This window comes from Orcinus orca, chromosome 2 (genome assembly GCF_937001465.1).
Source record: "Orcinus orca chromosome 2, mOrcOrc1.1, whole genome shotgun sequence".
Taxonomy (NCBI): domain Eukaryota; kingdom Metazoa; phylum Chordata; class Mammalia; order Artiodactyla; family Delphinidae; genus Orcinus; species Orcinus orca.
This window is the reverse complement of record NC_064560.1, coordinates 12,954,474-12,981,771: the sequence shown is the minus strand read 5'-3', so window position 1 is coordinate 12,981,771 and position 27,298 is coordinate 12,954,474. Positions and strand designations below refer to the sequence as shown.

The following is a 27,298-nucleotide window of genomic DNA, read 5'->3' as shown; positions in this document are numbered from 1 at the left end:
AAATAAAGTAATCAGAATGCCCTTTCAAACTTTTTAGTGGTAAACACTGTAATAATCAACTCTGATAATATTAAACCAACTTAAGATTTTTTTTAAAAAAGCCTTTAGTTTTTATCATTAAAGGAAAGATGAACAGCATCAGTATAGGAGTTTGATTTTTGCCACCCAGAGTTTTGGAAGACTTTAAAGATGCTCCTGCCCTTAAAAAAAAAATCTTACTGACCGTAATTGAGCTATATTTTAGTTTGATGGATTTTTCTGAGTTTCACCCACAACCTGCTCTTAATGCAAAGTCTGATCAGAGGAACATTTTCTATTTCTCGCCTTTCAAAAAACAGTAAATTAACTTGATTTTCGCTAATACAAAATAGGTGGTAAAGAGCTCTTGGCTGAAATGAAGATTTCTCACATCTGATGTAAAGAAACAAAAGAGAGTGGTTGTCTGGTACCTCTGAAGAGAGATGGTTGGATGGGCCTTTTAAACACATGGAGGCACACAGGTTTCAGTGTGGCTGTTCAAGTCCCCTGCCTTTGTGCCATTCTGCTCAGTTATTCTCATCATGGCCTACCTTTTAAAAGTCCTGCTGGTAGAAGATATCTCTTAGATCAAAATCTTGGTACAGTCACAGAGCACCCGGAACAGAGCAGATACTGACCGCTATCCATATTGATGAATATGTTAAAGAAACCTGACTACAGGAAATCACCGACAAGCTGTTTTTTTCCCCCAGGGGAAAACACACACACAGATTACATTCTACAACTCCTCTATCTTTAAGATTACATAAGTTACTCCATGTTAAAAAAAACAGATCAAATTTGATCCACTTCATCCAGCAAGTTTCTATGTGCACTTGTTCTCAAAGGCAAGGCTCACCTATGAGGCTCTCTGATGAGCACCTTGAAAAATAGAGAGTTAATAAACTTAAAACTCCTGAGTTTATAAATATGTACGAAACCACAACCACAGAAAGCCTCTCACGTTAGAGTTCAGTATTGACAAGCAGCAGTTGGTAGCAAAGGTTTAGAAAGCATTTATGCGTCAAAACTTTGCAGAAGAGAAAATTCTGCCTGTGAACTGAATTTCTGGGTGGGCGCACTGGGAAGACGCTGCTTCACGTCAGTGGAGGAAGGTCTCACTGGGTCTGTGAGCACCTGGGCTGGGGCACCACTGCACACGGAGTCACTGCGTGTGGAAGTTGACACAAACGGGCCCAGATACGATTCCCCTCAGATTCTTCACCAGCTGACCCAGGAAATGCTGTGCACACACCCCCTACACCAGTGGGCACATCTATGAGGGTTCCCCCACCCCACAAACTACTGGACGTTATCCCACATCTAGGGAGACTGTAAACTCATGGCCACAGCACGCTGCTCGAGCCTTCCTGATCCAGCTCCACATTCACTAGCTGTGTGACCTTGGGGAATTATTCAACCTCTCTGTGTCTCTGCATTTGGAGATGAGGCATAAGATTAGTAGTTAGAGCACAGGGGTTTTGTGAAGGGTGTGAAGATCAGGGAAACAGCACTGCAAGGATGGCGGTGATTCAAGCGGGAGCCAGACGAAACCAGGACCCTGGGGCGAGGGGTGGGAAAGGAAGTAGGGAAGGAAAGGGCGACGGAGGCAAGCTTGCACCTGAGGTGCTCCTCAAATGCTCCCTGAGAAATGGATTCTGTTTAAATGCAGGATGGGAACTCCCAATTTCAGGGAATCTCCACAGAACAGACTTACCAAAAATGAATAATGTTGCATGTGTGTGTATTTATTTATAAAGTGAGGTGATATTTTTATAGATGTAAAAGAAACACTAAAAAATTATATTTCTCACTCATATTGTTTTTAGGATCAGAACTCTAAGCACTTCCCCTTCAAAAACTTAACCACTGACAAATTAACAAAACAACCTGTAAATAAATGCTTCAAAAATTATTTTAAAAGGGTGTATTGGTAGCACTACAGTATCATGATCAGGTTTTTGGCACGAGCAACCTTTTTTTAATAGTTACGGCCTCAGCCATCTATTAATTTCTTTTTAACATTGTTGATTTGATTGTAAGACAATCTAAGGATGAATCTTTGCTTCATCCTTTTTAAATGCTTAATTTCGAATTCTTGTAATTACAAGAATGGAGAAATAGCGACTTAATCCCGAGGGTCACTCTTTAAAAACGGTGTAGGGGAATTCCCTGGCGGTCCAGTGGTCGGGACTTGGTGCTCCCACTGCCAGGGCGCAGGTTCAGTCCCTGGTCGGGGAACCAAGATCCCCCAAGCAGCTCAGCGTGGCCAAAAAATAAACAAATAAATGAAATAAAATAAATAAAATAAAATAAAAAATAAAAATAAGTGTAGGTATTTCTTTCACTTTCAACCACTGTTCTGATGTGGCTACAAGGCAATCCTGCCTAACTGGCAAAGGACATAACGCAGATGTTCCTTGTCTGCCATGTTAAAATCTCAATTTACAGACTCAACAGGTGCAGTGCCCTAGTGCCACCCAGTAGACTCTTTCCTAGAGGTCAGATGAGTCTGTGGACTTCTGCCCTGTGCCACTCTGAGGTCCCAAGGGAGATAAGAGGTCACAAGTGGACCAAACACTTGGCGAAGCTGGTCATCCACGTGTGGCTCAGGAATTAGGAGCACACATCTGCCAGAGGGCTGACTGTTCTGAGGGCCCCAGCTGTGTACGTACAAGCCTGCAGAGCCTTCCTCTCAGTGGCTCCTTAGATCCGCTCCTTTCCAGAGGGCTTCCCATCTGTGGCCCAAAGCTGGCCTGTTATTTCCACCCCTCCAGGCTCTCTAGGTCACCTTCTCTCACATCAAACAGGGAAAGTCTTGTCTGGCACATGAACTGGCAGCTTTCAGATGCTTGCGATTCAGTGATGACACTGAGCTTCCATCTGAATAAGGCATGGAACAGTTAGTCCCAAATTTTTAAAAAGTGACCTTGATGGTCATCAATTCTTCTTACACTTACTATATGGAGCTAAAACCATCACAAGTATTCTTGGGATCAGCGTCCATATTCTCAGTGTTAAACTCACGGCATTATCTACATTTGCATTTTTAAAATATTGTTTTTTATTAAGTATTTTTCACTTTTGCATTTTCATAGCTGGATGCCTCGTGTCACCTTGCGTTGTCATTTACCCTGCAGTGGCTTCTGTTTTTTCCAAGAGTGCTTCTCAGACACTTGTATTTGCTGGCAATGTTCATCTGTAACCAATAACAGTTTTTACTTTTTTCTGTCTTCTTTTAAAAAATATCTTCTTGTACGAAAACTCCATGGTGTCACCAGTAAAGGCAAATTTTATCTCTTCATTAGTCTCCCTTAGAGCTTTTTCCTATATAACAGCTTGTCAGAACTGTAATGTAATGACAAATTGACGTGGTGAAATAGGAATTTTAAAAACATAAAATGCAACAGCCACAAGATCTTGGTTTCCTTTGCTCTTGGGTGCTCAGCAAGAATAACAAGTATTATGAATCCCCGATTTGTTGCTTCTTCTCATGCAAAATGAAATGCCATTAAAAGACTCACAGCTGACTGAAGGTTTCAGCAGAGAGGATTCTAAGTGATGTACTGGAACGGATAAATATTTATATCTCCGCATGATAGTGTGAACCTGGGCTCCAGCTCTTGGAAATTGCTGTTATTATCATGTTTCACTCATTTTTTTTAGAGGCTTGAAGTGACAATTTAATATAGCATCAAATTAATACTTCAATGTAAAGTCTTGCTTCAGTTAATGTTTTTGAAAGGTTAAATTATCTGTAATCCTTATTGTGCCTCTGCCTATGTTTACAGATCGCTGCAACAACATTCTTTTCATAACGGTGGGAGGGGGAGAGAAAGAAAGAAAAAGGGAAAGAAGGAAGGAGGGAAGGAGAGAAAAAGGAAAGAGGAAAAAAAGGAAGGAAGGAAGGAAGGAAGGAAGAAAAGACAAAGAAAAGAAAGAAGCCAGCCTGAAATTAAGGATTGGTTTGCTTTAAAAGGACCAAATAAATAAATAATCCAAACATTCCTTGAATATTTTGAATTATCCTTCAAAATTCCTTGAATTTTGGGATAATGGTCCATGTCAGTTAATATGATATCTTTTGGTTTCAAATAGTTTTAAGTCATAAAAGAATGTAAGGATGACTCCATTTAAGCTAATGTAAGTATAAAATTTTACTACTTTTCTTAAACTTAGTAAAAAGCAGGCTTAAAAGGAATAAACATTCCTCTGCAGTATTTACAAACATTCTTAGTACTGAGATACTGCAGAATATACCTGAATGCAAACATTGGTGCCCCTAACTGTTTGTTATGCTGTTCTAGAGACCCATACATAACATCATCATTAAAGATGAAATGGCTTTGTAAAAAACGCCTTATCAGGGACTTCCCTGGTGGTCCAGTGGTTAGGACTCTGAGCTTTCACTGCCAAGGGCCCAGATTCAACCCCCGGTTGGGGAACTAAGGTCCCACAAGCCGTGCAGTGTGGCCAAAAAAAACCAAAACAAAAAAACTCACCTTACCATAAGTATAGATGGAGTTTACTCAGTGGTTACACCTGAAATGCAGATGGACTGCCCCAAGCATCCCGGTGTTATGCGCTCTGGGAGGCCTGGCTGCCCAGCTCTGGACTGCAGTCAGCAGCCTTTGGTTGGCAGCTCCTTCTGGGCCTGCCTTCCTGTCCCTTTGGCCCAACATGGCCGCATCTGGGTGGAGGACCCCAAAGGGCCCCACCAGGTTGGCTGGCAGCCTGCCCCTCCCCCTCTGTCCAGTCTTCCTCCTTTCCTCCTCCCTCACTGGCTTCCATCCCTAATCAGTATCCTGACTCCACATGCTGTAGGCCTTCTGCTCAGGCCAGTCACTCCTGAGCAGCAGACACAAGAGGCAACAGATTCAGGACCTCCAGGAATGGCAGAGCTTAGGACTACCGGAAATAGAACTTGAAGAGTTATGCATAGAGCATTTGAAGAAATAAAAGGATGCAAGTTCAGAAATGAGCATATATAATAAAAAACGATCAGGAGTGCACTGGTGGATTTTTTTAAATGGAACTTCTAGGAGGAAAAATATGATCGTTGAAAAAAAAAAACCATTGGACGGGGAGGCAACAGATTAGAACAGCTGAATAGAGAATTAGGAGTGGGTGACACAGCTGAGAAATTTATCCCAAACGGAGCAGAGATGTTTGGAGAAGGAAAACGGGAAAGGAAAGTGAAGCGCCGTGGAGGCTGGAATGAAAATGTCAAATCCGTAGATGCTGGAGAGAGGCGGGGAGACAGGCGGTGTATGAAGAAAAAAGAACAACGGGAATTCCAGAAACTGGAGATAACGTGCTGCAGGAAACACGTGCTGCTGAGTGGGCTGCGCAGCTGGAAACCTGGGGAACGACGGCTGGGACGCTGGGAACAGACGGTGACGCCCCCACCTGCAAAGTGTCTGCAGAGTGGAACTGGAAGGGGTGCTCAGGGACCCTGGCGGTGGCAGCGCCTTCCAGACTTTACTAAGAGAGAAGAAAGAAAAGTATGTGCAACTTCTGAAGGCACAGAGGCTCTGCTGGGAGTTGCCTTGAATCTCATAGTTCCAGGTGCTTATAGGGCTTCACACTTTAATGTGCTTTTCACATTTCGACTGGCCTCTCCTCCAAAGAGAACAGAAAAGCCAAAGAGCAGACTCGGAACGTTTCTCCTGCTCTGGAAAGCTGGTCCTGTGCTGCCACTTACAGGGGCTTCGTCAGCATCACCCGGGAGCACGTGAAGAACACAGCACCTCAGGTCCACCCACGATCTACTGAGTTGGAATGTAAATTTTTTACAAGATGCGCGGGGGTTCCGTCTATAATCGGCAGTTTGGGAAGCGCTGAAGGAGTGTGTAACTTCTTCTCTTTGGGCAGCACGCCCTCAATTTTTAAATTTTAATTTTTGGCTTTTAAGGGACCTATTTTCTCGGTTTCTCTCTGTTCGTGGCCAATGTGACTGTCCTTCATGGGAGGATAAAAAGATGTACTCCAAGGAGGTTCCAAAAAAGTCAGGCATTCACCCCCCAATCCTTTACTGAAACTTGAGGTACTAGCCAGCTTTTCCAACAAGGATTTCAGATTTTTAGGTGTAACTTCTAGATTTGGTTCCAGTTACTGTCTCCCAAATAACAAAGGACAAGGAAGGATTTTTAGGTTACTTTATCAATTCTGTCAACTCAGTCACTTTGAAATAAAAAACAAATAAATTTAAACACTACATTTCAAAAACATAAAAGATATTCCTAACACTATTTTCATAAGGCATTTCTTGATCATCTGCATTGGAACTTGTTCCCTCCGCTAAAATTTCTAAAATTTTATTGACGTTGACTCTTAATTAAAGCCGAAGCCACACGATACCAAAACTCCCAATGAATTCAGGTCAAAAAAGAAAAATCAGTCAATTTCGAAGAAATAAGACATTCAAGAAGGTTCTTGACCATTTTTTCCTTTCTGAATGCTCTTCAGCATTGCTCAGCTAATCAGGTGATAATCGTCATTTATTTATTATATTTTTAAATTTTTATTGGAGTATAGCTGCTTTACAATGTTGTGTTAGTTTCTGCTGCACAGCAAAGTGAATCAGCTGTACATATACATATATCCCCTCTTCTTTGGCTAATCGTAATTTGTAAGACCTGAGTTTGTCCTAACCTAACAGAAATGTGAAGAAAAGGATATTTACACCAAAGCACTAAGTTATTTTCCCAACCATAAAAAAAGAGAAAAAGGAAAAGAGACATAAAAGTTTGCTCTGCTTAATATAAATTTTCCATTCGTCTGAAAGATGATGCTATGCTTTCTTAGCGAACAGTGGAAATTAGGGTAGGATTTGGGCAGCAAATAAGGACTAAGGCAAGATGCTGGAGCTTGGAAAAAAAAAATCTAACTCCTCATGGTTTGAATCTTCAGATTTTTCTGCATCTGTGCCACACTCTACCAGAAACCAGGCCCCCTAGTGGATTCAAAGAGCAAATGATTTCGACACTGGGACTACGGCAACTAAGTATGTGCAAGAAAGGTATTTAATGATCTTATTCGATCATTTACATAGCACTTATCATATACCAGGCACTATGCTGAGCAGGTTATATAATAAATATCAATTCACCTGATTAGTACAACACTGGATGAAGGAGGTACTATTATCCAAATTGTATAGACAGAGAAGCGGGTGCAGAGAGGATAGGAAACTTGGCCAAGGTCACACAGCAGGTCTGGAGCAAAGCAGTCAGCTGCAGAGTGTGTGCCCTGAAAACCACCTGTCACACAGCACTGCTGGTGAGGTTGGCTCATCAGAAAATTAACCCTAAGAGGAATTTATTTAAATATCTAGCAATGTTCTACTTCTCCAGAGGCTGGCCTCGGGGTAATTTTAACCTTCCAGAATACAGCTGCACCTCCGGATATATCTTACTAAAACAATAAAACAATGAAAGAAAAGAAAAAAGAGACGTCAAGCGCCACGGAGTAACCAAAGCTGTCAGAAAGCCCATCCAATTTATTCCGCAGGAGCCGCCCTCTCTGAGAGCCTGTCCATCTACTGATCTGGGATCTGAACACGCCTACTGACCTGTCCAGGTGGGGTGGGGGTTTTCAGAAGCAAAGGCACATTCGAAGGTAAAAGCAACAAAAAGCAAGAAGAAATAAATGAACTGACAGTCCCCACACCGAAGCAGGAGACAGAAAAATTTTGACTAGACATAAATCCTGAAAGTAGTCTAGGCCACCTTACATCCTCTCTGGAATTAGGTCAAGAGTAAATACACGGCACAGGGAAAACAGTCAATAGTATTATAATAGCTTTGTGTGGTGCATAATCTATAAAAATATCGCAGCACTATGCTGCACACCTGAAACCAGTATAATATTGTAAGTCAATTATACTTCAAGAAGAAAGAGGGTAAATACATGCACAAACGAATGAAAGGGTGAACGAAATGCAGATGGGGAAACTGAGGTTCAGAGATCGCTTAAGTAACCAGTTTGTGACAAACTATGACTTAGGTCTCCTGACCTTCAATGTAGCGTCCTTTAAATAAATCATATTAACAATGGTGACTCTCAATCACTAAGACCCTTTACCTCTGTTTATTTAAAACTTGTTTTCTTCCAGCTTTATTGAATATGATTGACACACAGCACTGTACAAAGTTTAAGGTGTACCACATAATGATTTGATTTCCCACATACGTCATGAGATGATGATCACAGTAAGTTTAGTGAACATCCAGCATCTCACAGAGACACAATAGCAAAGAAATAGGAAAAACGTATTTTCCTTGTGACGAGAACTGTTAGGATTTCCTCTCTTAACAGCCTGCATATGTAACACACAGCAGCGTTAATATTTATCATGTTGTACATGGCATTCTAAGTACTTATAACTAGAAGCTTTTACCTTTTGACTACCTTCATCCAATTCCCCCACCTCTGGTAACCACAAATCCGATCCCTTTTTCTATGGCTTTGTTTGTTTTTCAAGAATAACTGACCTACAACACTCTGTTTTAAGGTTAACACTAAGACCCTTTATATTTAAAATACTTTTTATAAGAAGCAAAACACAGATGCTGAAGAAATGAGAAATGAGCTTTTTCTGGATAAAGAATATACCAAGAAAATAATCATTCTGTAGCAGTGAAATGAAATATTTAGTACTGTGACAGCCCCTGGAGCATGTTAATATTTTGCTCCCCAATGTATTTTATGTAATAATGATGATATGTCAAATCTGCATGTTTGTTACAGTAACTACCCCAGAGGAGACGTTCAAACTGTAATTTCTGTATAGTCAAAAAATTCTGAACTCAAAGATGTCATCAAGAAGTTGATATTTGAATTGCATGTCACACTGTATTAGAATAGTATCATAGTCACTTATCAGAATAATATGTTTTCATCAGTCACTGAAGTATCACATTGCTTTAAGAGTTCTGAGACAATTTAAAGAAAGCGGAAAAAGAATGCATCAGCGCGACATTAAGTTCCAGAGAGGAGTGAGTGGCTGAAGCTGCGTCCTAGAATTCCATTTATTCAGAAGCCAACGCCTGAGCATTTTTACCCTCATAGGTACTAACCCAGCGCTTCAAAATTTCCTTCACAATCGGCAACAGCATAAGCGCTGTAGGACAGATTTCAAAAGGAATAGATGTTATAAAAGATTGATTAGATGTTTAATGGAATTAGAGGCTGAACAGTGTTTTTGAGAAAAACAAATGAGGGGCAGTCCCAAGCTTCCAGAAACAGAAGGGAGCTTCAAGATGTTCACAGACCTCACTGCAAGCAAAACGCAGTTGATCAAGCTCGGTGCTTTGTGTCCACCTAGAGGGGTGGGATAGGGAGGGCGGGAGACACAAGAGGGAGGAGATATGGGGATACATGTGTATGTAGAGCTGATTCACTTTGTTATATAGCAGAAACGAACACACCATTGTAAAACAATTATACTCAATAAAGATGTTAAAAAAAAATAAAAATTTTTTTAAAATGCAGTTGTTCATATTTGAGAAGAATAAGCAACTGCCAAGAAATAATTCCTGGGGCTTCCCTGGTGGCGCAGTGGTTAAGAATCCGCCTGCCAACTCCGGGGACACGGGTTCGAGCCCTGGTCCGGGAAGATCTCCCATGTCAACAGAGCAACAACTACTGAGCCTGTGCTCTAGAGCCTGCGAGCCTGCAAGCCACAACTACTGAGCCCGCGTGCCACAACTACTGAGCCCGCGTGCCACAACTACTGAAGCCCGTGTGCCTAGAGCCCGTGCTCCGCAACAAGAGGAGCCACCGCAATGAGAAGCCTGCGCACCGCAGCGAAGAGTAGCCCCCGCTCGCCGCAACTAGAGAAAGCCTGCGTGCAGTAACGAAGACCCAACGCAACCAAAAAATAAGGAAATAAATAAATAAGTAAATTTATAAAAAAAAAGAAATAATTCCTGATGTTACAGCAGAAAGCGTGACAGTAAAGGAAGGAAGCTGACTTTTACAGGCACCTCAGAGCCTACAAATCCAACCAAGCAGTACCTTTGAAGGAGTCACTTTGAGAGGCTGGTACTTGATGTGATGGTTTAAACACCTGAGAATCCTCTGGTTAACAGCAACAGCGTGTGTGTATGTTTGTGTGTGTTTCAGTGTGTGGTTTAAACACCAGTTCTCAAGGTGGCTGCTGCGATATTGCCATCAATGGTCATATTCATGCCATAAGACTACACTTTCTCAAGGTGACACTGTTGTTACTGGCCACTGGTGTAGGACTTGATGACTGCTATGACCACCACCACGTGTGGAGAGCCTGGCGTGTGGCAGACACTGTGCTGAGTACCTGCCCTACAATCGTCAGGGCTCCGGAGTCAGCTGATGTTTCCATCTCCACCGTATAAATCAAGAAGCTGAGGCTTTAAAGTCTGGAAGTCACGTGGCTATTAGTGAGTGACAGGGCTGAGATCTGCACCCAGGACTGTCTGACGTGGGACTTCACGCTGTTACTACTTCACAGTACGGCCTCATACAGCTCTAGCTAGGGGCTGGGATCGTGCGCTCTACCAGGCCCTTGTGCTGGAACGTACTGAGGAAGGGAGTCGGGGAGGGGGGATTGGGGGGTGGGAAAGAAACAGAAAGAGATGGCTGTTCCCAAGGGTAGTTTCACTTTATGCCCAGGTGATGATGAGGGGATAATGCTGACGTGAAAAGGAGGTGGTGAGTAGACAAACCCTTTCTAAAATCAGAAACTTCTCTGGGCAGGAGATTGTGAGTGGTGGTGGTGGTGGGGGTGGGCCTTTCTGGGGCCAGGACAGGAAGAGACCAGTGCAAGCAGGAGAGGATCTGTAGGTGTAAATGGATAAATACTCAGAGGTCAGCACCTCACTTCCAGCACGTGCAAAATCACTTCCGAAATGTTGCCAAACCTTAAGCAGAGTGATTTTAAAATCAGAGTGGTAATCATCACAACTATTGTACAGAAGGGTATTTAGATTAAACGTGTTACGTCTATTAACTACCGATCTATTCATTCCTAAATGTTAACTGTCGGTAATCCGGCCACAGTAATTTTTAAAAACACAGCTAGAGGGAATTTTTCTGTCAAATGTGTTCTAGTCATGTCCTAACTATATATTTAAATCTTTGGCCTTGATGATAATTTGTCACAAATGTCAACCTTCTCAGAGTTTCACATAAAGATAAACATTACCTGGTGGTATTTCTTTAGGATGTTGTGCATTTCAGCCACATCTTCACTCGTGATGGTCTTGATGATGTACCTCTTGTCGTAGGACGTGTGGAACCGGGCTCCGCTGCGGGCTTGGGAGTCGTTGGGAAGGGGTGCACTCCTGGTCAGGGAATTCTTCCCGTGGGATGACAGGGGAGGAGGGAAGAGAACCGGTTAAAGACTAATTTCCAGGTCATTTGTTGTCACCACAAGTTTTCAAAAACATCTGTGTTTGGAAGAAGTTGCTAAGTAGGAGGACAACATTTTCTATTCATTGTACCTCAAATGGCAGAAATGAAAACAGCGATTCTAATGTCTAGAATTATAATCAAAGTTACTTTGTTCACCTTGTTCTTTTGAGTTGGACAAGAGCTGAGATTTCCCTCTCAATAAAATTAGGTTCCAGCCATGAAAGGACATCTTACTTTCCCTGTTTCCTTGTATGACAGGTATTCTGCCAAGCGTTATACACAGAGGACTTCTCCCAACTCTGATAACATTCCCATGAAATGGTTACTAGTGATATCACCGTCGTTGTACAGACGAGGAGATGGGGATCAGAGAGGTATAATCGTTGGGAGAAAGTCACACAGCTAGTAAGGGGAAGAGCCAGAATGCCATCTGCAGTATGGCTGGCTCGGAACCCAAGTTCTCAACTAGTCAACTACTCAAGTAGTAAACAACTTAATTACTAAACCCTGTGGCCCATGGCTGCCCTGGGAGGGCCTGGCCTGGGCAGGTGTGCTCTAACCCAGCTCCAGAAGTTTCTGACCTGGCCCATCCTCCACCCCACTTCAGCCATTTTTGAGGATGATTCATCTCCTGGAGAGGATGGGGCAGGGCTCTGAGTGGGCGCTCTTCTGCAATCACTTCACTCCAGGATCTAGCATTCCATTCCATACTCACTGTCACTCCTGCTGTCTCCCCTGCTCTCACCTGTGACTCCCCTGTTTGAATCTGTTTTCCCAGAGCCTCCAGGAAGTCTGTCCCGCTTTCCCCCAACCGTCTTACACTGGTCACCAGGCTAGTGGATCAGCAAACCCCCAGCATCTGAGGAAGCCTGGTCTTCGCCTCTGCTAACTGTGCCCTTGAGAACCGACCTCCATTCCCTGCCCAGCCCCTCTGGACGGCGTATGAAGGATTCTCAGGGAAAGACAGTCCCACTTCACCTTCCTCTCCCAAAGTGGGCATTTGAAAGCCCCAATGAACCAAAGTCTGTCTAGTTAGGGGGACACAGATATCTTTAGAGAGGCAGGTGGTATCACTGCATCATGACTGTCAGTGAGAGTTCCCCATCAGTCTAGAATGTTCAAGCCTCCTTAACCTTTCCTTCTTTCCCAGATGAAATCCACCAGGACTGAGCCGTATGAGGTCTTAATGACACTGCGGTGGTGCAGCAACTTGTGGAGGGCCTCCTCGGGCTGAGGGAAGTGAGCGCATTCTCATCTCCAGGACCAGCCCTGGCACCTCGGCTGCTGTCTTTACATCCTGAGACAGCACATCCTGATCTGAATGTAGACGGGCACAACTGCCAAGTGCAGAGCCGCTCCTGCCAATTAACTGAATTTGCTTTCCTTAGCTTATGAGAAAACTTGAGAGAAGGGGGCGGGAAATCAGTGTAACTCCCAATGATTTTAAAAAGCAGGAACTGGCCATGTTAAATGATGAAGACAGCTGAAACTCATCAGATAGGCTGCGAAGGAGGAAAAGGATTTTCAGGATGAAAATGGCTATAACAACAAGAGTCTGATTCTTACTTATATTGATTTTTTTCCCTCAAACATAAAAATCCTCCTTTATACCACTTCCTACTAAGAACAAAGGGGAAGAAAATCAAAGTGAATGCCCTCTTCGGGGGTTTTAAACACTGGCCAAAAAAAGCAATCATTGCTCTTGGCTTAAGGGTCTTTTTCCTCCCAAACATTAATTTGTAAAAGGTTATTCCAAATAAAACAAGAACACTAGGAACTGTAAGATTACAAATTACTTTCAGGGATAAAAATCAAAGCAGGAACAATCAACTTAATGAAAGACAGGCGGACCAGGTTATAAACTCTGTAAAACTGACAACACATGTAAAATAACTTTTTGGGGGGAGGGGGGAATAGTAAAGGATAATTATATTTAGCAAAGGACAGAATTACAGCAGCATCAGTTTCATAGCCTGTTTTCTTAGGCGTACTGGATATGAAAATGTAACATTCTATTACGGACCAGTGGGAAAGAACAGAATTGAAAGCTGCAGAGTCAGTGATTCTCAGACTCTAATGAGCAACGGAGTCACCTGGGGATCACGTGACAATGCAGCGTCTGACCTGGCAGGTGTGGGATGGGGCGTCTGAAGCAGCAGAAGACGCCGATACAGCTGCAGCGGGTCTGCAGACCACACGTGAGAACCAAGAGTCTACTGAATCGTGGCTACGAGGGGATTTGTCTGGTGCAGAGTGTGGAGAGTCTAGTGTATTAAGTGTGTTATAATTACAAACGTACCTGCCTGAATGCCTGTCCCATTATAGTCTGTCCAACTCTGGTTTCATTAAAATGTGAAACTTTACAGTGAAGAATGATAGTTCATTGCATTCACTGCATTAATTCATTAATGAAATGTTTAATAATACTACATTCAAAGCAACGTATGGATTGACAAACTAAAGGGCTAGAAAGGCAGAGTCAAAAATGTACAAACTCCTTAGCACAGATGCTATCTCCTTCCAAATTCTTTGCCTTTCCCTTCAGTTTCAGACATTGATAATTATTTATTACAGATTTTGTATAAGGCCATAGGCCCTCCCATAATGGCCTGGCATATAAAACTTTACAAATTCTCATCTTGATTCTGCCTTAACTCAATTTTTCAATAATCACGTAAGTAGTCCCAACCCACAATATCTACTTCCAATGTGTGGAGGAATTTTTTTAAGGCTCATTGTTTTCCAATAACCAGTGAAATTAGGAACAATCACACTGTGTCAAAATTCAGAATGTACCTTTTATAATCACTGGGAATATAAAAATATATGAATCAGATTTAAAGAAAGCCTTAGACAAACAGACGATCAGAAGAGTGAATGCGATTTTACACACAATGTGTGATCCTTGGAATGGCTCTAAGGCCTGGAAAAATCCATACTCATTTATTTCCACAACATTCCTATGTGATAGAAAGAGCCAGGTGCATTTTTCCACTTGAAGATAATAAAACTGGGGTACAGTGGAACCGAGTGACACGCCTAAGGCTCCCGCCTAAAAGCTTCCTCTGAGGTAACAAAAAGGGGCAATTTACAAAGACAAGGCTAAACTTTTGCCATTAATTAATACCAATCACTGACTTTTTGTAACCTTTGACATGAGATAGAAGTGAGTGTGTGTTGGTAAGGGCAGTACCGAGTAAGGCAGGGTGCTGGTCTGGGACCTAGAACATTCTCTCCACTCACCAACCCTTGGATATGGCATTCAGCATCTTTGAGCCTCAGTTCCCGGGACTATAAAGTGACAGAGGATAAGCCCAGGGGAGGGGGCAGGCTGAACTAGGTCTCTCCCTCAGACCTCCTATGACTCTAAAAAATGTATTTCCTCGAAGATATGGCTCTAGGAAGTGCAGGGCAGCACAGGCCTCAGAAGGTGATTTGATGTTTTCCAGCAGAAGTCCAGTCACAAGAGAGTCCAACCACCATCTGAGCAGGGGCATGATGATGGCTTAGGACATCTGGGCCAGGACTAAAGAGAGATGGCAATAGTTCTTAGAGCAGCATGGAAATAACACATCAGAGGTTCCAGATGTACTTGGACAATTTCAGCAAGAACGAGAGGACGAGCTAAGGGAAGGAGGTTGCGGACACACATGGAATGTAGTCAAAACAGTCTGCTATCTAGAAATTGAATATTGAAATTCCTCAGTGTCCCTTGTTGTGTCACAAAGGAAGAGTGAACCATAGCCTCATACAGGATGCCTGGGCAAGTCTGGGAGGCCAGGAGGAGAAAGGCCTGAGAGAAACAGAGCTGGGGAGTGACCTCCAGAAGCCCCAGAGGGTCCCCTTATGTGTAAATAAACGTCATAATCAAAGAGCATGACAGGTGGAGGCAACCCTGGAGATTATTCCAAACCACCCAATTTACAGATGAGAAGACAGAGGCCCAGAGGGCAGAAACCACTTGCTTTGAGACCTGAGTGGGACGGCATCCGTGGAAGGCCTTGCAGAGGCCTCCACCCCGACTGGTCTTCTGAAATATCCTAATAGACCTACCCTAGTCTAGGAGCCATCAGAAGAGCAGATATTCTAAGCCCACGATGTACACACTCATCAGAGGGTTCTGAACATCAAAACTATCTCTTGTGTTACATTTAGTTTATTCATATTCTCTCAGGTTCATATTGTCATAAGCAGAGGTCTGATGACCTTTCAGGTTCCAAACAGCTCTGATATTGAAGCTAGAAGACAGGATAAGCATATACACGGGTGCTCTACGTTAAGACTGTGTGACTTTGGGCAAGTTATTTAAGCTCTTTGTGCCTCAGTTTCCGTACTAGTAGAAAGGTAATAATGACGAGAACCACCATCACTAAAAGTTTGCCTGGGGGTTAAATTAGATAAGACAGAGTTTTGATAATAGTGCCTGGAACAGTAGCACTCCTTAATGGTAGCTATTATTATAAATAGCAAATTTCAACCTAGAAGACATTTAGAGGTGCAGATCAACATTAGCAAACTACTCTGTGAGCTGGTGAGTCAAAAATGAAGGACTTACGGAATGGGTTCTTCCTGTTGGCTCCTTTCTTTGGCTGCACAGTGTGGCAGGCAGGATCTTAGTTCCCCGACGAGGGAACGAACCCGTGCCCCCTCCAGTGGAAGCAAGGAGTCCTAACCACTGGACCGCCAGGGAAGTCCCTTCAGTTGGCTCTTGAGTCCACCCTGGCCAAGCCTCTGGTTCGTACCCAGTGAAGATCAAGAACCACATTCTTGTCACTCTCATACTCTCCATTTCACGGCTTACTTTCCACAGCCCTCAATAAGAACCACTTGCAGTTTGAAAAAGAATTTAAAACATTTTACACAAGTTAAGTTTCAAGTCAAAAATTCCAGCCCCACTAGGTCTCCCTTCTATCCGTGGCCCCTGCTCAGCTCCCAGCATCCTCTCCAGCCAAAGGGCAGGAGGGATGGCAGAGAGTAGGCCAGTTCTTTAAAAGATGGAGAAAGCACGGGGGAGGTAGCCAGCAGAGCTGGGGTGACCCCTTCCCGAGGAGGGGAGGAAAGCAGGCTGGCTGAAGATGCCGACGGACTTGAAGGTACAGGGGAGGGAACGTCAGGGAGCCTGACGGCCGGGCCTCTAGTGACCTTGAGGTGGCGGCAAGGGCAAGGAGGGTGAGCCACGGCGGGCTGTGGGAGGGCTTGAGGGGAGAGAAGGTTTGGAAAAGCAACCTTGGGATGCCGGTCTGGAAAGTCATTTGTGTAACGTACTGGGCTACCTCAAAATCCACAATCCCGTTCAATGCAGAGCCTTAAAAGGCTTATTTAATTCAACACTGAAAATACAGACGTAATAGAAATCTGACATAGTGTCTGCCCACAACCGTCACTCCTTTACTACCTTTCTGTCCTTTTCAGGTTTTCAGGTCTCAGCATGTATGGCAGAAAGAGAAGCAGTGAGAAGTTGAGGGCAGTCAGACCCCCCACTCCTTACTCTGTTATCTGGTTATCTGCAAGGAAAGACAGTAGGACTTAATGGTCTCTAGGTTTCCTTCTTGCTCTACTAATTAGGATTCATTAATGTGTTACTGCTTTCAGTTTGTGGAGACTTAGCAAATGGACGATGATTTGCTTTTAGTTTGGGGGAAATCTAAAGATGAATGTCCACAAACCGCAACAAACTTGCTTTTATTCATTGGCTACCCTTTTCTTCTATACGTTTGATAGTTGTATATTATAAACTATGTAATTCCTTAAATTCACTTGTTCTAAGTGGAAATACTATTAACATAAGCCCCTACATCAAGAAAAAGGCAGCCAAAATCAATGGTGGAGGGGGAAAAAGTTCTCCTATTGAATATAGACTAATCTGAAACTCCAAACATTCTTCTTCCCTAATGGCTTTACTGAGATATAATTCACACACCAGACCATTTACCTATTTAAAGCATACAAATCAATGGTTTTTAGTACAGTTACAAAATTAAACCACCATTACCACAATGGATTTTAGAACATTTTCATCAACCTCAAAAAGAAACCCTATACCCATAAGCAGTCCCTCGCATTCTCCCTCCACCCCACACCTAGGAAATCTCTCATCCACTTTCTGCCCTAGAGATCTGCCTGTCTGGACATTTCCTATTGCACAATCATCCAGCACACAGGCGGCTGTGATTGGTCCAAACATTCTTCCCCCGAGTCCCCGGAGCACACGCGTCACCCCGAGGGGTCCAGCTGTAGACCCTGGGCCGTGTCTGGGCGAGTGAGGCGACATCATGGGTGCTCCCTGTTCAGTCCAGTGTGGTGGACCCGTGACAGCCAGCCCACGCTGCTTCTGAGGATGCTGCCAGGCTTGCTGGGGAGCTGGGGATACCATAAACCGCTGGACAAAAGTTAAAGTTCTAGGGCTTCCCTGGTGGCGCAGTGGTTGAGAGTCCGCCTGCCGATGCAGGGGACACGGGTTCGTGCCCCGGTCCGGGAGGATCCCAAATGCCGCGGAGCGGCTGGTCCCGTGAGCCATGGCCGCTGAGCCTGCGCGTCCGGAGCCTGTGCTCCGCAACAGGAGAGGCCGCACCGGTGAGAGGCCCGCGTACCGCAAAAAAAAAAAAAATTAAAGTGCTAGGGCAAAGCTAGTAGATGCAGGGCACGTAAGAACAGGATGATTTAGTCCATTTTGCTGGACGATCTTGCCTCTGGATAAGTAAGCTCACTGTCCACCACTCCTGTTTTCCACAGCCAAGTACATCACAGATCTACAGAGACAGGCTGGGACCTGGGACCCTCCGCTGCACTGCTTGCACCTGGACAAGCATCTCCTCCAGCAAGAGATACAAGGAAACTGTAAGGGACTAAAAACAGCTGCATGCAGTCGGGGCAGATTGTGAACAAGATACAAAAAGACCAAAAACGCAACTGCCACTTCTGAGGTGTCGGGAGAAAAGCAGGGTCCTGCACACGATCCCTGCACCCAGCACCACCTGGGGGAGGGGCTGACCACCCTAAGCCCCCCTCCATCCCACCCCCACCCTCACCCCGTTTAAAGGACCAGCTTGCCCACTCAGTGAGCGAGCATGGGCACCTGTTACGTGCTTTCGCTCCCTAGTGCTGCAGTATGAGTCCCAGTAAGGCCTTGCCTGAATTTCTCGTCTGGCCTCTTATCAATTTCTGTTGATTAAGGAGTCCAAGAACCCCGGTGAGTAGCATTACAACACCACATCTCAAACCTCAAGAGCTGTGTTTGAATCTCTAGTGCCATGTCAGCCCTCAATGAGAAATAAAGGAAGATAATGAGAGATGAAACTCACTCTTGAATGGCCTTCCTACATTTATAATTGGAAATTTATTCTCCTTTCCCCAAAGAAAGGGATTAATGGTGCTCGCCTCCAAGCCTCTAAAAGTCTACATTGAAGATGTTTATTTCCACAGTGGGAGGTCCAGGATTACTGGGGCCTCCAGGGGGGTGGAGGAAATGTCAATTTAATTAGCTCATCTTTGCCACCAATTTTTCTATACTTCTCATAAAAATGTCACGATCTATCAACATCAACCATTACGGTCCCCTATCCATTTTTTCAATACCCAAGCATTTTGAACATTTAATACCCTTGAACTACTCATATAGTCTTACAGACATTTGGGTTTTTTTTTTCCATTTTGATATGAGTTTGTATTTCTGCTAAAAATAATGTATGAAAGTTTTTCCATTTAGTCAACAGGAAGGCCATGTACAATCAATTCTGCCATGCTCAAATGTGTAAAAGCCAGCACCTTACAGAGAAGACACGGCAGTATCATGTACAGGAACCTGAGTGACAGTCAGTGACCTATTGGCCGTGACTTAATAACAGATTCAGAAATGTGACAGCTGGGAGGGCCTCAGAGAGCATGGAGTCCTTCTCCCTCATTTCACAGATGAGAAAACTGAGACCTACCAGGGCTAAGCGACCAGATTAAGTCACAGTATCCGTCACTGAAGATCCAAGACGCAAACCAGCTTCTCAACTCGCAGGAAAATGTTCTTTCTCCCAACTCGGGCTACCTGTTTCATGGATCTGACACCTGCCCTGCTGACAACTCAGGATTACGATTACACGCCTCAAATCACACGGCCCAGGAGCCGGGAGCCACAGCCTGGACCTGGGTTTGCGTTTGACGGATCTGAGTGAGCAGATGGTCCTCTGACCTCATCAGGGAGGGAAAGACCAACGTGCTAACATCATCATCAAGGATTTATTAAAAGCCCACTGTGTTTAAAGCCCTGTGTTATGCTCTTGGGGAATTTCAAAGAAAGTCTGAGCTGTGATCCCAGGCGTGGAATGGCTTTCACTGCAGAGGGGGGCAGAACACTGTGCAATTGAACACTTATTAATCATGAAACAACTTACCAGAAAAGAAGGAAACAGATATGAACAGTAATGACCAGCAGAGAAAGAAGAAAAGTTGCAGGAACGTCACTGAGCGCCGTGAGATCGCCTTTACAAAGATCAGGTTGGTACTTGACTCAGATTAAAATACCAGAGGCCTGTGTCCGAGGCTCCTGATAAGCAAACAGGCAGCATCTGCCCTGGACAGGAGCTCCCTGGCAGGGATGATTGTCAGCGCTCGGCTGAAAACGAGGAGACTTAACCCAACGTGGGCTCAGGAACGGAAAACGCAGGCCAACAGCAAGGCTGAGCTGTCAGGTGGGGTCAGTTTGTGGTGGGGCAGTAATTGGTTCAACACTTGAGAAACAGCAGAAAAAGCACGTGAAAAAAATCTGAGGATGCTGATGGGCTGGGAGCGAGTTTTCCCTAAAGTCTGTCAGGAGAGACGTCCAATCTGAGGGGTGCCCTTTGGCTTCCAGCCCAGGTGGAGTTTCTGTCCACTATTCATCGTGAGAATTTTATTTTTAAACTTGAAACAAGAACATCAAAAGTTTAAAACGTTAGCTTTTTTTTTTTTTTTGCGGTACGCGGGCCTCTCACCGTTGTGGCCTCTCCCGCTGCGGAGCACAGGCTCCGGACGCGCAGGCTCAGCGGCCATGGCTCACGGGCCCAGCCGCTCCGCGGCATGTGGGATCTTCCCGGACCGGGGCACAAACCTGCGTCCCCTGCATCGGCAGGCGGACTCTCAACCACTGCGCCACCAGGGAAGCCCTAAAACGTTAGCTTTTAAAATTAATTATTTTAAAATTAGAATCCTCTGTTACCAATACAAAGAAGAAAATGCATCCAATGTGAATAACGAGCGATTCTAATTCGGAAGATGCGGCAGGGGAAAAGCAAACCTAGTATTATCCTCCACAAAGAACCAGAGGGCTCAGTTTCTATTATATGGTGTATTTAGCTTTAACTGCATCATCGCCATCCTGTATAACTTTTTGGTTTTTGGTGGGCAATCCTTCCTGCAGCTCAGAAACTTCAACCGAAGCCTCTAGTTGACTTCCCAGGCCTGTCATAAGAGGTTCTGATACTATGAGAGACTGGAAAGAGGGATGCAGGTTTTCTTTAAGAACATTAAAAATCAAGATGCCTGGGTTTCTGTAAATCTCATTAGCATCTAATACAGAATCTGTCATGTAATAGTTAAAAAAAATTCCTTCATCCTTTCTTCTCTTCTGCATTCCCTATGATGTCTATCACAGAGCCTTACACACAGTAGGTGCAAATAAACACACACTGAGTTGATAATCGTGCGTGAAATCATCCACCTATGGGGAGCGGAGCTTAAAGTGGCAGAGGAGATGGAAGAACAGAACTGTAGCAACCGTAACAGCGAGGCCTCTGGGGGAGCATTCAACTTGAAAGACATCTTAAAAGAACGGTCATGGGGAGTCACATTGTCCCAACAATGATCAGAACACAGTTCACCTCCGTGCATATTACAAACCAGTGAAGTGATTTTAAAAAGCCCTAATAAGTTGGAGAAAATTTTGAATCTGAAAGCACTGAGCATACATGCATACACATACGCACACAGGTTTACATATGTATGTTCAGTGACACTGTTGTTAATAATGAGTATTCTAGAGCTGTTGCTTGAATTTATCTTTAACAGCAAGAAAAAGAAGTTGTTTTTAAAAGACATTTTCAAGAAATCAAAACCAGAGGAAAGATACAAGTGTTTACGGAGACAGCAGGAATGTTTCTCAGTTCCTTTCAAGAAGTTTAAGTTGGCTGACGGAGGTCAATTAAGTTGGCTAATTACTATGTTCTACTTTGATCAGATGGATCGATACTGACTTTTTTCAGGTGCAGCAAAACTGCATTCACACACGCAAGGCAGGTGGCGAACATTTATCCATTTGATATAACATGAAGGTTTGAATACTAAATGAACCGCACGGTGGAACTCCTTTTCGCCACAGAGATTTAAAAGTCATTTGTCCAATAAGCAAGCGCTTCTGAAAATTAAACAGAGCAAGGCAAGGGGAACAGTGAGGGGCCTGGGCCCCTTGAGCCATCCAGTGCCTCCAAAGAGGATGAGACGCCGGGTCATTGATCCCACTTTTTAAATCAGATTGAGAAAGAGAGTTCAGTTTGGCACTAGGTGTCAACTGATACCTGTTACCTGTTCTGGCCACAGTGAATGAAGTGTCCGGGCAGTGGTGAGCCGAAGAGCCGAGACCACAGCCCCGCCGGCCCCCGCAAGCGCACTGCACTCCGCCTCCCTGGCTTGCGGCGCGCAGGCACCCAGACGCACCAAGCCAGAGCCACTGTTGGCACAACTTCCTCCGTTTTCCAAACCAAGTAGCCAACAAGGTGGGCTAAGCCCCATGTGTACGATCTTATCTTCCGTTTAAACTCAGGGGCCCTGCCCCAGCTGAAAAAATTTTAAGAGGTACAAACATTGGGAAAGGAACATAGAAATGGGGCCAGTACAATCGGCCCTCCGTATCCGCAGATTCCGCATCCGCAGATTCCGCATCCGCAGATTCCGCATCCGCAGATTCCAACTGCAATTTGATCTGCAGTTGGTGGAATCTGTGGGTGCAGAGGGACTGTGTATGTCTGGTTTACTAAAGTTACTGTAAACACCCACTTTTTTATTTTTAAATAGAAATACAGTTGCCAAAGAGAAAGCAGCAATCTAAATGCCAAAAGCACCAGGCATGGCTGAGGGAAGGAGTGGTGTTCAAATGATTAATTACACTCACACCGGTTCTCCCTTGTACTGATCTCTCACGCTAAGAGCTTAACAGACTTGCCAATTAGTTCCGTGTGAATCATCCTCCACTCGCCTAATTTGCCTTCAAAGTTTGTATCAGCAATTTGCACTTACTTAAATATCAACTTACATGGTTTTGTTTTTAGGGGGGAAAAAGAGAGGAAACCCCGTTCCTGTCTTAGTATTTCAGCAACTAAGGATCTAATAGATCCATTTGGGATCTCATTTAACAGGGCTGGTTCTCAGAAGAAATATAAGGACTTCACTGTGGTAATGAATTGAGGAATTTAACAAGATCCTGTAGCACAGGCCCTGAAAGTCAGTTTCTGTGAAACGCCAGTATAGCTATTTTATTTTTAAAAATTAAAATTAGGGCTTCCCTGGTGGCGCAGTGGTTGAGAGTTCACCTGCCGATGCAGGGGACACGGGTTCGTGCCCCGGTCTGGGAAGATCCCACATGCCGTGGAGCGGCTAGGCCCATAAGCCATGGCCGCTGAGCCAGCACGTCCGGAGCCTGTGCTCCACAACGAGAGAGGCCACGACAGTGAGAGGCCCACATAACGCAAAAAAAAAAAAAAATTAAAATTAAAAAAAAAGGGAGGGGCACAAAGGAAGATACACACTTGAATGTAGCAGCAGAGTCAGAGGAGATTTTCTTAGGATGTCAAAGTTATCAGCTGTTCATTCTTTTCAAAGCATACTATTTTCATACGGCCTCTTGAAATGTAATAACAGTTCTTACGTAATGTAGAATGATTCCTTTTTATTTTATACGAGGCTTTTTTACAATTCCAAAATTTATTCTTTAAAGGTGACTTGGCTTTTGCAGCAGTAAATTCAAGTCCAAGTGTGATCGAAGTTCTTTCTCTCTTACACATGAAGCCCACACCTGAACACTGGCTCCATCGCAGTTTTTAAAAGCAAACCGAGCGCTCACACCCTCCCCGCCCACTTCCCCTCAGCCGTCTCCGGGGCGCACCCGAGCCTCTACTCAGAGCCCGGACCTCCGTGGAAACCTTGGCCAGGTCCACAGAGGAGGGAACGTCACCGGCAGCCTGGCCAGCGTTGCTTTTTCAAAACATGGCAGCTTCAAGGCTTCTCATGCCTGAGTGAGCCTGTGAGAGATTCTTGGAAACTTTCAACAATGGGGCAGGGCAGGGAGGCCCACAGATCTATAAGAAAGCATGCTGGCTAAGCTTGATTTGCCTTAGGGCCCTGTTTTTTAAGGGAAAGTACAGGGTGAGCTGTGCCAGTATTCACCTTGTAAGGTCACCAGGGGCAGCAACAGGACACGTAATGCAAGATAAAAGGATTTCTGGTTTGGGGCAAACGAGAGAAAGTGTTTACCACATTTAAAGTAAGTCAGTACTCTTACAGTAAAATAAACGGCCTGCCATAAAAGACCAGAAAGCAGCCCTTGTATCTCCTGACTTAGATTTCTGCTCTTAAAAACATCCTTGGCTTTTACGAATCTGGCCAGCTCTGTGAAAATCAGGTAACTGGTGCCTGGTCCGTTCTCAGGAGAAATGACCAGAAATGACCAGATCTGACAGCGATTTTAAAAGTTGAAATTGAGAACTGGGCAAACATGGGGAGAAAAGCAACAGGGCACATCTTTACATGGTGGGTCCCAAGAGCAGGAGACGGTGCTGCACAGAAGTGTCCCTGGGACTGGCGGGCTCCTGGTGGTGACAGCGGTGCTGCAGTCACTAGACCGCTGGGCACTGCAGGGTTCTAAGGGGGTCTCTGACAAAATACCGCGGGGAGGGCCAGGGTGGGCCAATTCGGCAAATCAGCAAGAACGAAAACAAATTTCTAAGATTCCTAAGTGGCCTCTGCAAATAAAGGAAATGTGAATTCAACACACAGACACAGCCCTAGGGGCTGCCAACCCGTTTGAGGGCAGAAAATCAAAAGGAAGCTCTGCGGGCAGAATACTTTCATCTGTAAGTGAGAAGATTATATAAAACTCACAGGCTTGCTCCCTTCCCAAAGAATAATTTCTTCTGCGGACTACTGAAATCATATTGTATAGTGGTCCCTAACTGAAAGAACCCTTTATTTCAGAAAGAACACTGAAAAATTCTCATACAAAATGAAAATTACTCTTATCTAATTACTTGTCATGACGAAAATGTGAATCCCATTTTACAGTGCAAAAGGCACGATGAAACCCATGTGAAACGAATGTTACGAAAGCAACTCACCTGGAAATCCTGATCATCGATTCCAAACCTCTCCCGCAGGTTACGGAAAACCATCGGGCAGTATTCCTTAAACTTGAAGTGGCTCGGCATGTTTTCTCTGAAACAGGTTGTGGAATAAAGTTCAGACGTACAAACAGTGAACCAGACTTGAATCTGCCACCATCATGCTCTCCTGCAGCCAAAGAAGCACTTGGGGTTCCTGACCCACAGAAGGCACAGGTGGGTTTCAAGGGGCCAATCAGAACCCACAGTAGGATCCGGGGGACAGAAGGGACAGACACGCAGGGGAAACGGTGAAGGAAAAGCAAAGAGCTTGGCGAGGCCGGGAGGGGCAGCACAGAGAGCCACAAACAGGGCTCCCGCACTGGTCCTGGGTTGCCTGCTGATGAAATCTTACAAAACAAGACTGACTCTCACTCCTAGATCGACCTGTTTTATCTTTTATATACATACCACATTCTATATTCACATAGAAAAGATCCCTTCAAAAGGTCAACCTTTAAAGGGCATTATGAGAATAATTAACACATCAGCTTCACATTAGAACAATGGCCCCATTAAGGAATTTCACGACTGATCTTCACATGGGAGGGATTTCTCTGCGGCTCATCCCACTCATTCAGAATTGCTTCCCCCTTTGTGTTCACACGCACACACACACACACCGTGCCCCCACTGTGGTACTCCACACACTAAGTGATGGTAATTTGTATATGTGTCCATTTTCAACCACCCGCCTGACTGTGAACCCCAGAGGGCAGGACTGTTTCTTATACATCGGTGTATGTCTGGCTCTCAATGGACTGCCTGCCACAGAAGGTGGTCCATAATGATGTCTAAAATGACATTCAAAAGAGGGAGAAATAGTCTCAATGCCCAACAAGGCATCCAATTATGTTTTATAAAAATGCACCTTCATTCTTTATTGTTTTAGGAAGTAGTCATTTCTGTTCATAAAGGAATCATCAGGAGAGTTTTGTGTAAGAGAGCTGAGGTCCATAGCTGCCCAAAAAAAAAAAAAGAATCCAAGCAATGTACAGCTTCAAACATTTAAATAGTAATGAGAACATCACTTTTAACATATAAGATATTCACAGAGAACAATATGCCGTATGCAAAAAGATATTACCCAAGAGGGCCTGCTGTTGCTTCTCTGAAAATGACAGATGGTTATGTTTATCACAGGATAAACTTTATCAGCAAAACTTCACTCTCACCCATTGAAAAATAATGTGATTATAGAAATTCACAAAAAGTCAAATTCGAATTCACACTCCTGGCAGCCACGTAAGTTGTACAAAAGGCTGTGCTTGTACTTACTTGTTAAAAAGGTGATTGTCCACCTTTATCTTTGAATAGGCCTTGAAGTCATCTGGCATCAACATAACAGGGATTTGAACATGGCTCAGTTCATTGATCTAGAAAAATATAAAATAAATGGCACAGGTTGTAAGTATCTAGGTGCGAAGTGCTTGACTTAAACATGTAATTTACCAAGAAAACCTCCTGGATGCTTGTACTTCCTGGCCCACATTCCTCCCTGTTCCTGCCCCAAATCGTCTCTTCTGACGCCTTCCCCACTCTTTTCATCAGCCGTCACCACTGCCCCCAAGCACACATCGGCTGCAACTCCCCGGCTCAGCCCTGTCTGCCGCTGGCCCCCCGGATGGCAGGGACAAGGGAGGGGTTCTGGAGGGTGAACCCTCAGGGCCAGCTGTCCCTGCTTCTCCCCGTCCACTGCCCCTCCAGAGCCTTGACCCAGAGCTCCTTTGATCCCATGTCCAGGTCAATTTTCCTCTGTAAAGAAAATATTCTCTCAAACAAAAAATCCAAAAACACAAAAACAACAACAACAACAACAAAATTCTCTGAGAAAGAGGGCTTTTTAATTTCTGATATAAATATTTGTTGAATTAATCAATAAGACTATTTCTTCACACTTCGGGGTACTAAAAAGGAACGCTGCCATTCATGTGGTCTTTACCTTTCTTGTGGGAACTAATTTAAAAATAAGTATTGGGATAGGGCATGAATTTACCAGAAGAGGAACCTTCATGAAGGAAAGGATGGAAGCATGTGGCCCTGCAATTGGATGAGAGGGAGATGGGTTGGCCAGGGGTCAAGACAAAGACACATCTTTATGTGGTTACAGAGAACAAAAGGTTAAATCCATTTCGGTTTACATTCCAGTGAATGGCAGGGACAGGGACAGCTTTTGACACCTGACTTTGAAAAAGTTGAACCTTCTCTTGGTTAATTATTTTTGCATTTAGCTCCCAAGTGATAACTCCCTGGTTGCTAGTAATAAAAACCACTTTAAAGGTTTATACTTCCAGTAAATGTGAGATACTTGGAAGGGTTCTCAGTTACAAAAACAAACAGAATGAGTTTCTTGATGGAGCAGAGTTGTTAACCCACTGCTGGGTTCACAGAAAGCAGAAGGAAATTTTCAAGACCTTCCTTCCCCTAAAGTGAGTTTAATCGTCCATAGGGCATGTGGTGACCATCAGGTAAGTGTGAAAGGAGGGGTTTCTCTG

General features: G+C 44.2%; 1 protein-coding gene across 4 annotated transcripts in view; it reads right to left on the bottom strand.

Moving 5' to 3' along the window:
- Positions 1–27,298, bottom strand: part of PIP4K2A (phosphatidylinositol-5-phosphate 4-kinase type 2 alpha) — a 179,020-nt gene that overhangs the window by 47,639 nt on the left and 104,083 nt on the right. For all 4 annotated transcript variants that reach the window (XR_007475274.1, XM_033407853.2, XM_004280946.4 and 1 more), the window contains exons 2-4: positions 26,082–26,179; positions 24,762–24,858; positions 11,204–11,356 (exon numbers count right to left, since the gene is read on the bottom strand). Coding sequence is in view for 3 of the 4 variants with exons in the window: in XM_033407853.2 (XP_033263744.1) it covers positions 11,204–11,356; positions 24,762–24,858; positions 26,082–26,179 (348 nt within the window). In the remaining variant the exon portion in view is untranslated. The remainder of the gene's footprint in view (positions 1–11,203; positions 11,357–24,761; positions 24,859–26,081; positions 26,180–27,298) is intronic.